General features: G+C 44.5%; 1 protein-coding gene across 1 annotated transcript; it reads right to left on the reverse strand.

The window, feature by feature from the left end:
* Positions 1-4,996: 4,996 nt before the first annotated feature.
* On the reverse strand, positions 4,997-9,342 carry LOC109468447 (redox-regulatory protein FAM213A-like). The gene is made up of 5 exons (XM_019766694.1): positions 9,242-9,342; positions 7,204-7,356; positions 6,180-6,298; positions 5,877-6,011; positions 4,997-5,287 (listed from the first exon to the last, which is right to left on the reverse strand). Exons 2-5 carry the CDS (start codon positions 7,322-7,324, stop codon positions 5,006-5,008), a joined length of 657 nt encoding a protein of 218 aa, XP_019622253.1. The 5' UTR covers positions 7,325-7,356; positions 9,242-9,342; the 3' UTR covers positions 4,997-5,005.
* Positions 9,343-13,085: the final 3,743 nt, after the last annotated feature.

The following is a 13,085-nucleotide window of genomic DNA, read 5'->3' on the forward strand; positions in this document are numbered from 1 at the left end:
TCACATAAGTTGCTTTTTCGTACGTCAAAAATGATACCAGGACAACTTGACTTAATCCAAATATTCTTCACACTTGTCCCTTAACATACCTACGGAGCAAGTCTTGGATTGTTTGTGAACTACTACGAGTGTAGAATCAATTTAAGAACTTACCTACGCGTCGTCTGCTGCAATGACACTCGTCTGCAACTTTCCAGGGGTTGAGTACGTTCTTTGTTGATGCCGAAATTCAGCAGAAGTTAGTTGAATTTTCCTGTTAAACTATTGAAAACTCTTACTACCAAATTCTGCGCGAGGAAGTTGCTAATCACCGTCTGCTAGCCGAGGCAGGTAAACAGGAACGGAAGCCTGCCTAACCCAACAACATAACTCACGCCTGTCTGCTCACAGACTTGGCGAACCGGTTTCGCGTCACAGGTAACTTCGGCCAATGGGACTGAGAGACATCAACTTCACTGCGCAGTGTTATCAGGTGCAAGACCGGGCAAATCCAAATACGTGTTCTGTTAGATCTATGCATACGTTTCAACATTGACTCAGGTTTTTAAAAGCTATCTACTTATTAATTAGAGTACCATGTAAATATATCTTACAAAGTCAATACCAAACCATTTATGAACGATCCAAAGCACGCTGTTATAAAAGTATGTTCGAGTTACTGGATAAGCTTTTCCTGGTGAGGAGCTTAATGTCTACTCAGTTGTATACAGATAGGTACGAACAGAGACAATACAAGTACAAAATCTAATGTATTCAGTGATAACACAAAAGCAAACACAAGAGAACACCTTCCTAACATCCATGCACCCAGTCTATCCTCTATAGACTATGTCGCTCACTACAGATCAAGGGCATCACACAAATTGTACATTGTATATAAATGATGTGTGCTCCAGATACGCTCAGGAATAAAAAAAAAACGCTTAAGGAAGAATCGTTGGTTTTAAACGGGCGCCAATGATTTTAACGTTCTTCGGAATTTGTCGAATTGTCTGAAAACATTTATCAGTATATCACACATGAGGCACAGATCTAGAGAGGAGAGTCTCCTATGATGCAAGTTTATTAATCGGACACAGCGGTCATGCTTGCTCGTTCGGTATAGGGTGGTGGCTCTCCGTTCTTCATGCCGGTGGCCAGGCCCACGATAGTTGCGGCGTCCTCTGCAATCGTGCTGGAGCCTCCTGCCGCATTATTCTGAGTCGTGCTGGAGTCCGAGACCGCATTATTTGGCCTGCAGCGGACAATTATGATGGCGACCGCGATGATTGATACGGGCCCCATGACCGCTGGAAGAACTATCTTCAAGATTTCCAGTGTGTCTCCATTCCCTGTGGAAGACAAAATAAATCCATGAACTTAAAGAGTTTTGCTCAACAATCATACCTGGTACAACCAAGGATTTTTAACTCCTTGGTACAACGCATTGCAACAGATGTTCACTAGAACACTAATCAAATACCACTTCCTGTCAAATTTGAAATCGAGCTCTTAATTCTAACTTGTCAAAGTCTCTGCAAGGGACAATGGTATAACGAACATCTAGGCACCAAAAACACTGTACCTACAGAGACTCCCAACTGAACCAAGTGCAAACCAGCACCAAGAGACCACGTCTTGTGAGATCATAGCTAGCCTCTACAAGGCTTCGGGTGCGATAAACTGTACTCTCTAGCGGACCAACTTCCTTGGCATGTTATCTGTCTATTCTAGGACTTGTAGAACGTCCTTGGTCTATTTGGACAATTTCTACTCTTTCCAGCTGCCTCCCTAACCCTGATAGATGCTACCTGGATATTAGATGTATAAAAGGGACAACAAGATCTACGAACCTGTCGGTTGTTGTTGTTGCGGTGCCTGAGTGACCCGTAGTACGGGCTCCTTACAGACGTGAGCGGCCCAGTTCGAATTCCAACAGCGCTTCGGACAGCACAGCAGCCTGCCGGGGCAGTCCCAGTCCGTCTGGCACCTGTTCCGGCAAGAACCGCCCGCAGAGGAGCAGGTCCCTTCCTTCCGCCAAGCTGAAACGGTTAGGAAATATTAGAGGGCATAAGCTCGACAATAGTAAGTGTCAACAGCCATTCATATGATAGGATATAGGAATTTTCTTTTTCACAATCATGACTTGCTTACGTTTTGGTGTCTTTCCTGGTTATGAAAACGAAAATTCCTATATCCTTTGTTCTACCAACCCGATGGAACTATTTTCCCAAGTCTAGTCATATGGTGGCTGATCATATGTCATATGGCGGGCGGTATGTCCATGTATGAGATATCTTAAGTACTTGAGTACATTCCTGGGGGTACATTCACCTACGCTGTACCAATCTATACTCGCACACGCACGCGCGCACACACACACACACACACACACACACACACACACACACACACACACACACACACACGCATGCACGCACGCACGCGCGCGCGCACACACACGCACACATACACACAGACACTCACACATATATAGAAATACACACAGACGAGGGGTCTGAAAATAAGACCATAAGTTGCCAGGGGTTTAAAATAAACTTAGGAGAGAGCGTGCCAAAATAGTATACTATCTATACCGTACTCACGAGTAGCACAGCACGTCCCGGTGTACCCGGGAACACAGCGGCAGCCTCCACCTGCGGGACTGCCTCCGTTATAACAGAACTGGTTGCACGAACGGCTCTGTTCGTAACTACCGAAGCAGTCCCTTCCACCGTTTGCTGCAAGCTGAGCCATGAACCTAAGCATTCCATACATGAAACACAATCACAATTCGTCGGGTAAGGTAGGGACACAACACAATCAAATCTGTGCTGTGGACCTAGCCGTCGCTACCCTGGAAGCCGATTTTATGATAACTATGTATTTACTGCATAGATATTCATAAAAGCGGCTTCCTGAGTCGTCACGGCTACTGTTGACCTTCATTTTGACCTTTCCTGGAACACAAAGTTCCTAGAAAAGTCATGATTCTTTGTACGGCGTGTTTACATTTGCACTGCGAACACCGTGCCACTCAGCGCAAAGGTACGAGTACAAGGGGCAAAAAAAAATCAAGATTTACGAGTTTATGAACGAGGTAGAACAAAAAGCGGGTCAGGCTAAGCATGCGAAGTTTTTGGGACTATGTGCGACGATTAGTGTGATAGTTACAGGCCTATTGGCTTTGCTAATATTGTATACATGCATTACGTACGGTCGTCTAAGTACATTCTCTACAAAGTGTTTGTGTTTCTTACAAACTCGATCATATCACCCCATCGTTGTTTCGCGGTCGGTGAAGAAACTTGGCGGAGGAAAACATAGCAGGGGTAAAATTCCTTACAAGGGCAAAGTGGTAAATTGCCGTTTTATGCGTATCCCTTACCTCAGTTCACTTTCATTGGCACGGCACGGCAAGGAAATTTATTATATAATAAGTAGTCCGTAAGTGTAGCTGTTATTACTACTTGTAATATGGAAATAGTTCTTCAGTCATCAAGAAATGCCCCACCTTGTCCGCGTTTGCCGTCCAGAGTTGCCACATGGTGCGGAACAGGCGGTCCAGGAGCACCATCGGGACCAGACACAGTCCACGGGACGTACATACACAGGTTGTTGCCTTCGTCGTCTGTCCGCCCAAAACCCGTGTCTGGCTTGAAATTGTCCCTCCGAATCTTCAGTAAAAATAGTTAGCAACGCGCAAAGCCCAAAAAGTGTCGCCCGATGCATTTTTGTAAGAAAAAAATTGCCCAGCAACTTTGAGAAAAGGTTTTAGAATTTAGCGCTGCGTCACAGGGTTCTATGAACTTCCTGCTTGGATCCCACTTCCGTATGTGACCAATTTCAAAGTTGTGCCTTTGAAGTTTGACCAATAAATAAGTTAATTATTAGCAGTCGTCAATCAATATAACAAAGAAGATTATTGTGACAAATGGCCACTTTTCTATTTCAAGTGGCTTGCTTCGTGCAGAGGTAAGCAAGTCTACCAGTTCAGGCAGATCAGTGTTAATATGTAAACATCCCTTGCTGCGCAATTCGGGCACCCATACATGTACAAGGCACCCAAAGAAATTCACGTCTTAGGCCTTATGCAGAAAGCAAAAATAGACAAACTGCATTTATGCCATCCTCCAATGCTTTATTCCACTCCTCTACTGGAATACCTACATCTCAACAAACCTGCAATATCATCACGTTTCACACATCTTCACAGAAAAACTATCAAGCAAGAGATGTGCAAGTTTTCATCTTTTGCCATCATCCTATTCTGTGTGTCAGTATGAAACACCATGACAGTGCAGAGTTGTTGACATGCAGCATTCCAGTTGACTGTCATATCAATATCATTCCTCAGTAACACGTACTGAAACATTCTTTCCTCTATATCTCTGAGAAGTGCAACCTTAAAATTCTATGCAATGCATTAGAAGTTCCCTAATATAAATCAGGTTGATCAACAACATAGGTCTTTAAAAATGGCTGTTTGCTGCTAAATACTAGTAGTCTTCAATTATGAATGATACTATCATTGGCACAACAGTTACTAAGTGAATAGAAATTGTAGTAAATACAGTCTCAAAAATTTGTCTAATAATCATTATATATACTGCATAGACATCTATTGTGAATTAACAAACAAAAATTGGCACAAAACATAGCAACATGTGTGACTACAACAAACATCAATAATCATCATCTTTCCTGCTACTCTAAATCTTGCTTTTCTCAGCAGGTCTGACGTGCCTGATCTTCCCCACAGCCCTGATGACATCAGTCAGGTTGGCACAAGGAGATGTTACTCAAGCAACTGGATAAATTTTGAGAACTGTCAGACATTTTAAATAGCATCCACTACTTTTCATCAGTGACTGTCGTAAGCCACTGAAAAGTAGTGGATGCTACTTGAAACGTCTGACAGTTTATTTATCCAGTTGCTTGAGTAACATTTCCTTATGCATCTCATTACCTGGATCGTTTAACATTTGATGAGCAACATTTCCTTGTGCATCTTTTCTCTCCTACACTAAATCTTGCTTTTCTCTGCGGGTCTGACATGCCTGATCTTCCCCACGGCCCTGATGACATCAGTCAGGTTGGCATGGTGACCAAACTCCTGCTCCGCATGCTGCAGGAGGATGCCCTGGTCACCGGCCCCGACGACGAAAACCCCGCCTAGCAACCGCCCCTCCCCCTCGTAGTTTCCCTCCACCTTCTTCTCCATGACCCGGCGGATGTTGAGCCAGAAGTTGATCCTCAGCAGACCGGCCAGGGACATCCACCGCTCATGGGGGCCGTAGAATCTTCTCTGGAAGAGAAAAATAAAAGATTTATTATCTATGAATAGTGTAGAGCCATTTTGGTTTATAAACATCATGTGTTGAGTCACGATAGATGTCGAGGACATCCACCTTTCATGGGGGCCATAGAATCTTCTCTGGAAGAGAAAATAGAAAATGTGGTGAACTTGGTGGTTTATAAGTAGAAACTATTCCAAGTGAGTGACTCCATGCGAAGGTGTGCTGTTGGCTCCTGTGTTGGTTTGTGATCAACCCCCGATTTCTTGTGAGCAGAAACCCCATTAATGTACTCACCTTGACTTTGGTGACCAGCCAGAGCTCCTGCTTTGGACTTGAAGAGTTTAAAGAATGTATGCCATATATAGGAAATATGGCAGTACCATTTTGGTTTATAAATACCACATGTACCATATGGGTTGTGTCCGTTCGTTTTCTTCATTTCTGATTGCTGTTTTGTTATCTTATAGGAAGCCAGAATTGGGGCCATGTGTTAGACTGGTGGTAGACTGTTCCAGACAATGGGTCCATGGCAGCCTATGGATCTTCTGAAGCTCTCTCTGTGAGGTTTTGGGGTAACCAGATGGTTTACTGTCTTACCTCCAGATCCAGGAAGACCTTCCCCTGGAAGTAGGGCTGGAACTCCGGCACCCCCCTGCTCTCATGCACGACAGCGTAGAGAGGGACGCCGGCCCGGTCCAGCTGGGGCTTCAGAGAGGACAGCCCAAGGGCCTCCTGGGGAAGACAGGAACAAAAACTGTTAGATAGAGTTAGATATATGGGAAGGTACATTGATGAAGGTTAAACATCCAGTGCAGGTAAAAGGATGGGGTACAAACTAAGGAAGGTAACGGGAGAAGTTTTATGATTGTTGAAATCTGTTTGTTTGTTTGTTTCACTCACCTCTCTGCACAGCTGTCATCCAGGTCTGCGCACAGCCATGATGACGGCACCATGGTTTTTCCACAGTTCTTTTGCCTGCAACTTTCTCTTATTGCCGTCCAACTCTTCTAGAGCAGCATCTGTAGCAACATGGGAAAAAAAGAGTTAAACAAACTTTAATTTTTATTGGCAATTATGGAGAAGTTGGAACGTCCAGGGATCAAACCAATGACCTTTAGATGCCGTGTCCACTAGCCTAGTCATGGAATACCAAATTCCTGAAGCCCCACCTTGTTTTTAACAACAATTCATGATGAAGAATAAGGGTTGAATATTCATAGCCCACTTCAGAATGCAACAATAATAAGGTTTACTGTGATAATACTTGTGTTTATTCAGGAAATTGCTTCTGACAATGGTAACAAAGGACCAGTTCTAGTGTTCCACTCACCCCAATATCCTATGTTGACATAACTGTTATATGTCAATATCACCAAGGACGTTCCTTAAGCTTGATATCATCTTACAAAATTCTGCCAATTTCTTCCTGGCAATCTTTTTGCATGCTGGCTTGTCAGAATACATGTAACGTTACATGGAAGGATTTTTCCCAGCTATTTGCTTTCAGCAAAGTACTAGTATGTGTACATGTATGAGCTGTGCTCTGATATGTTTAGGATAGCCACATGTTCAGGTCAACTGCTTTGAAATGACTTGAAATTCAGTTGGAATTTCAGTCAGAGATACAGTGTAGTCTTCCAAGCATTCTGGCCTCAACCAAACATCCAACCACCTGCTATTAAAGTGTCATATGTAATAGCCGTGCTGGGACATGTTTAGGTTAGCCAGAGGCTTGGCTTACTGCTTTGCAAAGACTTGAAAGAAGGGAACATCCACCAACCTGCTATATGTACAAGCTCAGCTGGGATGTGTTTTGGTAGCCAGACGTTGATGTTGTCTGCTTCAAAATAACTTGAAATTCAGGTTACATCTCATTTGGAAACATTTTTCTTAGCATTTTGGTGTCAGCCATATATTTACCAACCTGCTATATGTGCGAGCTGTGCTGGGATGTGTTTGGGTAGCCAGAAGTTGAGGTTGACTGCAACCATCCCCACCACGGCCACACCTACTGCATTCAGCACCCAGCCCATGGTCTCCAGCATAACCCTCTCAGGAGGGGGCTAGTCCACTCTCCTTGAAGACAAGGGTAGAAAAATGTATCAGTCTCTGCTATTCATCAATCTACTAATACAATCCAAGTGCACAATTCTGCAAAGCCGTATTATAAAATCGTCCTTGGTAAGATGCAGCTTAATGCAGCTGAGCAATATCATTGATACCACTTACACAGTTTGCCCGGAATGGAAAAAAATGCCAGCCAATACCAGTGGTCATAATACAGATTTAAACAATGGTCATTTTTGCGAAAGAATACAAAACATTACAACATAATTATCATATACACTATATCTATGACAGGTTACTGAGTTATCATCTAAGAATTTGTGTCTTTAAAAAGAATACTTGTACCTTAAAATACTTGTTCTGTGACTGCTCTGGTAAAAATGTACAGTGGACTCTAGTGCAGGATTCCTTCAGTGCAGGAGCTTCAGACAAGCTTGTTTGAAGCTCCTTGGTCTTATCTATTTGAACTTTCTGTAAGGATGCCATGACTGCCAGTGTTGCTAGGATACGGTTAGTTTGTACTCCTTTTCAGACAGAACATGTCTGAGCCAGCAACCATTGTTACCGTAGTGACCTACTAAAGAGTCCAGCGGTTTGTTTGCCTTGGCACGTCTCCAACAGTAGCACTGGACAAATTTGCCTCCAAAGAAGACGTCAGGACGACATTTCCATGAAAATCAACCTTTTGTTGCTTCCCCTCTTTCGGTATGTTTAAGTAAACATCGTTTGGCAGACAAGTCATGAGATCTCGTTGAATTAAACGGCTATAATGCCTGGCAAGTTGAATCCTTGAGGCCTGTACAGTAGCTACATATAACATGGGAGACCATGAGAAACATGCCAATAGTATGGTAACCTATATAACGTTACTGATATTCCTCTACCCTAACCCTTCACCCCGACACTATAAAAAGACTATAAACAGACAAAAATTTGTGTAAAGTTATGTAACAAAGGGAGGATAATTAAAATAAAAGATCTTCACACTCCAACTCTCATCTCATCTGTATTCAATGTCAATGTTGTAGCACTGACTACATGTATGTAACTGTGTTACATGTATAACGTTTATGTCATGTAAGAAACCCAATAATACATAGTGCCCCCCCCCCCCCACTTCTGTACAGGTGTAATGGCAAAATTAAGCTGAATGTCCTGATTATTATTTCCCCCATTCGGTCGTACAATTTTCACGATCACCGTTTAATGAATTAACGCTATGCATTGTCCCTTTAGCTATGAAACCATATAAGCGACATATTTGAGTCTGACACAGGAAGGACAGGATATGCGCTCGAATTATGATATAATATGGGCGAACAACCGTAAGGACGTTGCCCTATATATAACGTTCCTTATATCATACCCGGGCCGCGATAACGTTCGATAACGGGTTCCAGACCGGGCCGTACTTTACGGTACGGCCCGGTCCGGAACCCGTTATCGAACGCTTCCCTGGCTTCCATAAAACGATTCGAACGCGTTTCGCCCTACCCGCTTGTGCCCCTTTCGAAAATTCGAATACAGAATCCGGACGTTGGAACTGATGTTGTTGCATTTTAGGGTTCAGTGGCACCAACTTTTGGCTCATCTTGCATTGAAAGGCGTGTTTTCTTGGGTGGGTATGACATAAATAAAATACAACACGGTGTATTCCGCATCGCCCTCGGTCTCGGCCCTCCCGCGAGTCGGATCGCCCTCCGGCCTGCGGCCGTCGGGCGATCCGACGCGCGGTCGGGCCGATACCTCAGGCGATACGGAATACCCCGTGTTGTATTCTATATATATAACGTTTAGTCCGTACCTGTTATGTCACTTTACACCTTACAAAATAAAGCCAGCTGACTCCAAAATGCGGCAAAGTGTTAACAAATCACAGGAAAACATTTTCTCACCTTCTACGAGAGACCATGTACCGGTGGACCGATTTTTAACCTTTGAACAAGCGACTAGCAGACGCCCACCTGACTTCAGCGGGCAGCCATCTTGGACTGAACCAAACAGCTCAACTTCTCTAGGGGTGTGCAGCGCGGTCCATTTCAAAGGAAATGGATTCGTGCAGTGTCAAGTATTGATGTTGATTTTTATTTTGGATATACATGTAAGTTAAGTATAGCGTGTACTATTCCTAACTTAAGTATACCGGAATGAATGTACCTTAAGTTAGAAAACTAGATTAGATTGTTTTGCGCCATTGATATGTAAATTTAGATTGACTGCCCAATTGATATGTAAATCACTCAACATTCCCATCACCTGAGTGAAATCAGCCCATTTAATTAGATTACCAACCTAAACAACTGGCTTAAACAGTATGTCACCTTATGTGACCCCAATTGTTTATGTATGTATACTTGCTACAGTCATGTTTACAATAGGAACCACGAACGTTCGCAGCCTAAACCCTAATACAGCTTCCGGTCATCTTAAAATCTCTGAACTTGAGACCCTTTTACATACAAATAAGATCTCTGTTATGGGTATCACTGAAACATGGTTACATGGAAATATCCTCCCCAATGATATTAACATTCCAGGATATAGTACCATATACAGAAAGGACAGACAAGGTAAAACTGGAGGAGGTATTGCAATTCTTATCAGTGACACCCTCACCAGTAAACGGAGAGCCGACCTAGAAACCTGTGATTCTCACTGGGAAGACCTATGGGTAGAGCTCAACGTAGCGGGCAATAAAGTCCTTCTGTCCTGTGTCTATAAACCACCATCTGCCCCTGACAGCTTCTACGATCAGTTTGAAATCTCTACCTCAAAGGCTGCAAAAGAAAATGGCACTATTTGCATTATTGGAGACTTCAACTGTCATCACATAGACTGGGGAGACACAACAACAGATAATCATGCATTAAACCTTGTTGATATCATAGAGAGGTACGGCCTGTATCAGTGTCAACACCAACCAACCCGATCCACTCCTTCCCGCCAAAGTACCCTAGATCTCATCATATTGTCTGAACCATCTAGAATCAATAGCATGTCTACCCTAGCACCTGTCGGAAACTCTGATCATGCAGTTATAACTTGTAAACTAAACTTATCTATACCTACTACGCGCACTATCAAGAAACACATATGGCTATACAATCGTGCAGATTTTGATGTATTTAGGTCTGAACTTAGTAAAGTTAACTGGGACTTTTGTATGCAAGGCTCTATTGATGAGAGGTGGACCGGTTGGAAGACTAAATTCCTGAATGTCGCTAAAAGCACTGTTCCTAATAAGTACACAAAGGTAACAGCCGCACGTAAACCCTGGATCACTGCTGAGTTATTGGATGCAATCCGGGTCAAAACTGAACTGTACAACACGTTCAAGACATCACCGTCAAACGAGAACTGGAAAACCTACACAAAGGCCAAGAACCGCCTGACCAAAGATCTTCGCCATGCCGAGGCCGAGTATTACTCCACCGTAAGCGAGAGACTAAGATCCGCTGAAAGTGCTCACCTCTTTTGGTCTGTACTCAAGCAAGCAACTGGGAAGGGTAAGACCGGCATCCCAGCACTCTCTGCGAACGGCACAGTGGTGTCAAAAGACAAGGACAAGGCTGAACTGTTGAATGACATGTTCGTCAACGTCACCCGGGAAGCCATCCACCCCGACAGTACCAGGAGACTTCCTATGTTTACCAACGAGGAACTCAATACAATCACAGTTTCTGTGGAGGAAGTCCAAGAAGCCCTACAGGCACTCAATCCCAATAAGGCCCCTGGTCCTGATGGGATATCTAACCGACTCCTTAAGGAGGCAGCACCAGTCATCTGTACCTCCTTATGTGATCTGTTCAATCTTTCACTCTCAACAGGCCAACTGCCTGCAGAGTGGAAGCAGTGTAACGTCTCTCCTGTATACAAGAAGGGGGACCGCACTGACCCCTCCAACTATAGGCCCATTGCACTACTACCAGCTGTTCCCAAGGTCCTGGAGAGACTGGTCCACAATCGTCTCTATACTTACCTTGCGAACAACGATCTGTTCAACATCAATCAGTCAGGGTTCAAGAAAGGGGATGGAACAGTGCTGCAGCTTTTGCGTCTCGTAGACGAATGGGCCAAGTCCATAGATGACCCAAACACCTCCTGTTCAGCTGCTGTCTTTCTGGATGTCCGTCGAGCATTCGACACCGTCTGGCATGATGGCCTCATCTATAAACTGTCCCGCTATGGGGTCAAGGGGCCCCTGAACAACTGGTTTGCGGACTATCTTGCCGGACGACAGCAACGTGTTGTGATCAATGGCGTTGCATCTACTTGGGGAAGCACGCAGGCTGGCGTGCCACAAGGAAGCATCTTAGGCCCGCTATTGTTCCTTGTGTTCATCAACGACATAAAAGAACTCCCCTGCTCCTCCAATATAAACTGTTTTGCTGACGACACCTCGCTCTCCAAGACTGGACCAACCGCCCAGGTAGTGGCCAGAACAACTAACATCGACCTCGAGCTGGTATCTACCTGGTTCCTCGACTGGGGTCTCCAACTTCACCCAGATAAATGCAAAGTACTTTGCATCAAGTCCCCTAGAAGCAAGGTGCAGCTTCCTCCCATATACATCGCAGGGCAGGAAGTTGAACAAGTGCCGTTCTACACCCACCTGGGAACAACCATTCACCAAACCTTACGCTGGACTGAACATGTCCAGATTACAACCAGTAAGGCCAGGCGAACCCTGGGTTTCCTATGGAAACTCCAGGGCAAGCTATCCCGGGAGGCACTTGAAATGGCGTACAACACAATGGTCAGACCAAAACTGGAGTACGCCGCCGTACTGCTCGGGGACTTGTCCTGCTCATCCAGCAAGATGTTGGAGAGAGTGCATTACCAGGCCGGCTGCCTCATCACCGGAGCCATGAGACGTACACCATCAAGTGTCGTCATGCAGGAGTTAGAATGGGACAGTCCGTCCACCAGAAGGCAGTTCCATTCTATGGTTCTGATGTACAAACTGGTGAACGGACTAGTCCCCCTCACCTCCAGCCACTAACTCCCACCACACGAGGAGACCAAAGGGTGACACGTGTTCAGCTGCGGAACGCTACGCACCTCCACTTACCTCGGTGCCGTACACAGACGTACCAGGCCAGCTTTCTGCCTTATGCGTCACGACTGTGGAATCAGCTGCCTCAGTCTGTTAGAGAGGCCCGCAGCATTAGTATATTTAAGAACATGTGTCAGGCCCACCTGCTCATACAGCAGAAGCACCAGTTGACCCGGAGACGTGGCCCCAGACAGGAGAACATTCTGGCGGCTAGAAACCGCATGAACTGTATCTAGTACTAAATGGACTGATACACTAGTATTCTAATCTATGCTGTTTTTAGTACCCTTATACTTATTTTTATATACTTATATTAGGTTTAAATGTGTGTCTTGTTTGTGTGCTTGTGATTGTTTTGTGTGTGGGCCACAACACCAGCCCCCGCTGCCTGTGGTCCACGAGTATTGTACTTGTTTGCAATTCTAATAAATCAAATCAAATCAAACCGTTAGGCCACCGACGCCACTACTTACCCATGTAACATACGGTAAAACGTCAAGAAAAGATCGAGTGATCTTTGATTTTCACGTCAACATTCTGTAACATTTCTCTGCATGTCATGGTTACGACAGTACATTCATTGTGCACGTTCTTGGGACAGCTGTGGATGTTTCTTTCAAACGTCTGTCGTGGCAAAATTGGCATTAGATCTGTCACCATAGTCTCAAAATCATACGAAATAG

The sequence above is a fragment of the Branchiostoma belcheri genome, unplaced genomic scaffold, assembly GCF_001625305.1.
Source record: "Branchiostoma belcheri isolate BF01 breed outbred unplaced genomic scaffold, Haploidv18h27 scaffold1, whole genome shotgun sequence".
Lineage (NCBI taxonomy): Eukaryota > Metazoa > Chordata > Leptocardii > Amphioxiformes > Branchiostomatidae > Branchiostoma > Branchiostoma belcheri.